Source organism: Nansenia antarctica (assembly GCF_963989245.1).
Source record: "Nansenia antarctica genome assembly, chromosome: 3".
NCBI classification, from domain to species: domain Eukaryota; kingdom Metazoa; phylum Chordata; class Actinopteri; order Argentiniformes; family Microstomatidae; genus Nansenia; species Nansenia antarctica.
In genome coordinates, this window is record NC_137688.1 from 13,433,305 (window position 1) to 13,438,304 (window position 5,000).

At 51.3% G+C, this 5,000-nt stretch overlaps 1 protein-coding gene across 1 annotated transcript in view; it reads left to right on the forward strand.

Moving 5' to 3' along the window:
- LOC308153752 (connector enhancer of kinase suppressor of ras 2-like) overlaps positions 1–5,000 on the forward strand; it is a gene marked incomplete at both ends in the record, with an annotated part of 54,638 nt that overhangs the window by 34,715 nt on the left and 14,923 nt on the right. The window contains 2 exons of the mRNA XM_080526945.1: positions 4,538–4,668; positions 4,820–5,000. The exon at positions 4,820–5,000 is cut by the window's right edge and continues 34 nt beyond it. Of these exons, the coding sequence (XP_080383071.1) occupies positions 4,538–4,668; positions 4,820–5,000 (312 nt within the window). The remainder of the gene's footprint in view (positions 1–4,537; positions 4,669–4,819) is intronic.

Sequence of the window (5,000 nt, forward strand, 5' to 3'; positions counted from 1 at the left end):
GGAGTCCAGGAGAGGAGGCTGTGAGTCTTGACAAGCTAGGGCACGCTACACTGAAAAGACAGCAACATAAAAGACATCAGACACAAGAGTCTTTTCCTCCAACCTCGGGAAGATTAGTTCCTCTACTGAAGTGTAGAGAGAGGGGTTGTTGGGCAGTGGGCGTGCAAGGAAGGAGGGGGGGGGGGGGGGGGCTGATGACGGTCGCCGTTTTTTGAAAAGCAGTGGCTGGCTTGGCGGTCTGTGGGCTACACGGCTGCTATTTATAGCCGTGCATTAGGCTAATTCATTTACATGCTACATGCATGCTTTGATCTCTGGCTGAGCGCTCTGCCTCTCTCTTTTTTCTTTCTCTCCCTCTTTCTGCCTCTCTTTCTTGATCTCTTCCTACTCCCTTCATGTCCCTCCCCCCTCTCTCTCTTTCACTCCGTCTCTCTCCTTCCCCCTTTCTTCGGTTTGATGCGCTCTGAATTGTACAGCTGTGTTAAGTGTGCGTGTGTGCGCGTGTTCGTGTGTGTGTGTGTGTGTGTACGTGCATGTGCATGTGTGTGTGTGTAGTTAAGGGTCTGGTCTGGTGGTTTCAGCAGTTCCTTCTGTATCTGTCTCTCACATGTAGGGTTTCAGTAACACATGCAGGGGAGACAGGGTGTATAGAGGTGGTGAGACAGGGTGTATAGAGGTGGTCAGACAGGGTGTATAGAGGGGGTGAGACAGACAGGGTGTATAGAGGGGGTGAGACAGGGTGTATAGAGGGGGTGAGACAGGGTGTATAGAGGTGGTGAGACAGGGTGTATAGAGGTGGTCAGACAGGGTGTATAGAGGTGGTCTGCCATGTCCTGGTCACTGTGTCACTCCCTACAGATGCTCTCTACCAGGGGAGGCTGGTGGAGGTTGAAATCGGAGGACGGACCTCATCGTAGTGTATTATTATTATGTGTATATGACACGTAATGTATTACAATGAGCCCATCCTCCGATTTCTACCTCCACCAGCCTCCCCGGGTCCCTACCAGCCGTCAGCTCGTAGATTGCTCCATTGTTATCGGGGGTTGTTGGCTTGTTAAGGCATTGTTACGTGGTTGTGTTGGTAGATCATTGTTTCTGTGTGCGCTGTGTGCGCAAAGCGTCAAGGATTACGGGAAGGCTTTGTGAGCGCGGAGCGTCGAGGCCCGATCGGCTGCTACGACACAGAAACACGCCGTGAGCGCAGCGATCAGAGCCCAGAAATATCTGGGAGAGAGGAGAAGAGGAGAAGAAAGGAGTGTTTTAGACTTGTTCTCCCAGAAAGACCGGAGCTTTCAATTATTCATAACCAACTACAGGCAGCTCCACTCTGCGCTGAAATAAGAGCTTCTACTCAGCAAATACTGTAGATAATTCAGTGATACAAAAACAACTGTGTGGGTGTGTGTGTGTGTATGTGTAGGTGTGTGTGTGTGTGTGTGTGTGTATGTGTGTGTTTGTGTATGCATGCCCGTGAGTGTGTGTGTGTGTGTGTGTGTTTGTGTATGCATTCCCGTGAGTGTGTGTATGTGTGTATGTGTATGTGTGTGTGTGTGCAGAAATGTGTATCATGGGCCAGAGAGGCTGCTCTGTTATCAGGCCTGCACCTCCTTTGAGAGGCACAGGAACTAGGTCACTCCACGCACACACACACACACACACACACACACACACACACACACCTCTAAGCCTGGTTTTGGAGGACGAACTGTTCCACTCTGATGGCACGTGATCCTGAGCTGGACAATAGGGGGATATAAGAATATGTGATTACGTGTGAATATATGATTTATGATTTCTTCAAATCATGGTGTGATGTGAGCTCAGCGTGGGAGCAGGGTCTGGTCCAGAGAGGAGGGTCTGGTCCAGAGAGGAGGGTCTGGTCCAGAGAGGAGGGTCTGGTCCAGCGTTAGAGCCAGAGAGGAGGGCACCTGGTCAGGGTTAGACTAGACCTCTCCTCTAGATGTCACCACTACTAAATGGGTCACAATGTTGTCCTTAACCCTCATAAGGGCTGAGCATGATGAAGATGATGAAGATAATGAGGGTGATGGAGATAATGATGATGATGAGGGTGATGGGGATGATGATGATGATGATGATGATGGTGATGATGATGATGATGATGATAATGATGATGATGATGATTTAGATAAGGTTGATGATGATGATGAGGGGGATGGGGATGATGATGATGATGAAGGTGAGGAGGGGGATGCTAACCATGCTCCGGTACAAAGATGCTGTGTGTCACGTCTCACTGGGCTCCATGTCTGTGTTCACATCACTGACCTCACGTGTCCATGGTCTCTAACCCCCCCACTCTGCTCTCATCCGCTCTGTTGTGATGTGTGTGTTTAGAAACATCAATTATTAATATCAATTATTACTTCTGAACGCCTGCCGTTTTAGTCCGTATGTATTATTGATTTTTCTGTTTGGGAGAAGCCACTGTATAGGCCGATCGTTTGAGTGGAGTGGAGGCTGATTTGATAGCGTTCCTCGTTCCGTGCGATACATGACAATGAGCCCCCCCCCGTCCTCCGATTTCTACCTCCGCCAGCCTCCCCCCGACCCCTGAGGTATTTGAGGCTACTGGACGGTATTTGTCCGACAGGATACCTCCGGACGAACTGTGTCAATCAAAGTATGCTGATGACGGTGTACTGGTGAGGCTGGGGAGGGAGGGAGGGAGGAGGGAGGAGGGAGGAGGAGGGAGGAGGAAGGAGGGAGGGAGGAGGGAGGAGGAGGGAGGATGAAGGAGGGAGGAGGGGGTCTGGAGTGTGGCTCTGGGCAGAGGGGGTGTTTGGGTCGAGCTCAGCAGGAGGCGGATCATTGAAGTGCTGTTTTAACAGGCTGGAATTACTCCCCTGCCTGCTGTTGGTCCCATCCCTCTCTCCTTCTCTCTCTCTCTCTCTCTCTCTCTCTCTCTCTCTCTCTCCTGTCCTCCCTCCTCTCTCTGCCTCTCTCCGCCCCCCTCCCTCTCTTTCGTCCTCTCTCGTCCTTTCTCGTCCCCTCTCTCTCTCTCTCTCTCTCTCTCAGACAGCAGCAGGCTATAATCAGTAAATTACTGTTTTCACTCTCAGCTCTAGTCACAACACTGCACCGCTTCAAGCAGCTGCTCCCACCTCCTCCCCATCCCTCCATCCCTCTCCCCTTCTTTCTCTCTCCTTCTTTTTCTCACCTTTCTGCCTCTCTTTCTGCTATTGTTGAGCTGTGTTATATGTAGCCACATGAAAGCACGAGCAAGAGATCGATAGAGAGAGAGAGAAAGAGAGAGAGAGAGAGAGAGAGAGAGAGAGAGAGAAAGAGGTAGAGGTAGAGCTCAGTTGCGATTAAACGAATTAGCCTAATGCACTGCTTAAAATGATGAAACAGAGATTTCATAATGAGTTCACTGGCTGCCTCTGCATCACTAGCTACCATATTTGGTCATAAACCCACTGGCCCGCACACACACGGCGACACACACATACACCGACACACACATACACATACACCGACACACACATATACCGACACACACACACACACACACACACACACAGACACACTTTTTTTTTTAAATCGCCACAATATCATTCTGCACATTACTGCATTTACGGCAGTTACGATGGGTGTGCGCGCACACACACACACACACACACACACACACACACACACACACACACACACACACACACACACACACAGACAGACAGACACACACCGACACACAGACACACACTCATACACACACACACACAGGTCGTTCTGTACAAACCAGAAGCGTTTTTACCCTTGAGGGGAGCCTCGTCCGCGTGGCTCTCATCCTACTGTTCTATCAGAAATACATGATTTTGATTTTGGGAGATTTCCATAAAACCCATCAGACGTGACCTCTATTATCACCATGTAGTGGATGGGGGAACATCCCGTTGTTGTACTACACACATTGATTTAATTTAACCTAGCTGATGTTGGAGGAGCCCTCCCTCCCTTCCTCCCTCTCTCTCTCTCTCGTCCTCCCTCCCTCTCGTCCTCCCTCCCTCTCTCTCTCTCTTTCTCGGTTAAGGATGAGGAGAAGGAGGAGGAGAGGCAGGGTTGTCATGGGAACAGCCCTGTATGAGCCCTGTGTGTGAGCGGAGAGAGAGTTTAGACTGACAGAACCACAGCACAGTGAGAGAGAGAGAGAGAGAGAGAGAGAGAGAGAGAGAGAGAGAGAGAGAGAGAGAGAGAGAGACACAGCACATTTACACTAACTGTCTAGGTATACACAAGTCAACAGGAGTAATGGAACATGCACATGTGACAGATATTGGGCCCTCAACGCCTTCTCACTGCTGAGAGACAGGCATGTGTGTGTGTGTGTGTGTGTGTGTGTGTGTGTACTGTGTGTGTGTGTGTGTGTGTGTTCAGTGCTCAACGGAGGCCGATGGCGGTAAAATTCAGAGGACGGTCTCCGATTTCTACTTCCACCAGCCTCCCCCTGAAAGTGTGGTACTGTACATCTAGAAGCTGGTTGGTTGATGATGTCCCCTCCCCCTCCTCTCTCCAGCCAATGCCCACCAGCCCCACCAGCTCCTCCCCCACCCCCTGCAGCACCCTGGGCATGTCTAAGATGGTGGACGCCCCCAGCATGCAGGACGTGTTCATCCTGTCCCCTGTCTCTGGACTCTACGGGACCAGGTCAGACACACACACACACACACACACACACACACACACACACACACGCACACACACACACCCGCACGCACATACACACACACACACGCACACACACACACACACACACGATGATGATGATGATGATGATGATGTTCCACCGCCCCCGTAGGGAGGAGATGGGTCTGATGTCGTGTGATGACATCAGCAGGTACAGCGGGGTCTCCCAGCCCGTGTCCAAGGGGCCAGAGTCTGTGAGCTACTACCTGGACCAGGACAGCGGCCAGTACTTCTCTCTGCTGGAGGGGGATGGCGGCCCCCCAGGGCCAGACTACGACAGGGGCCGCAACACG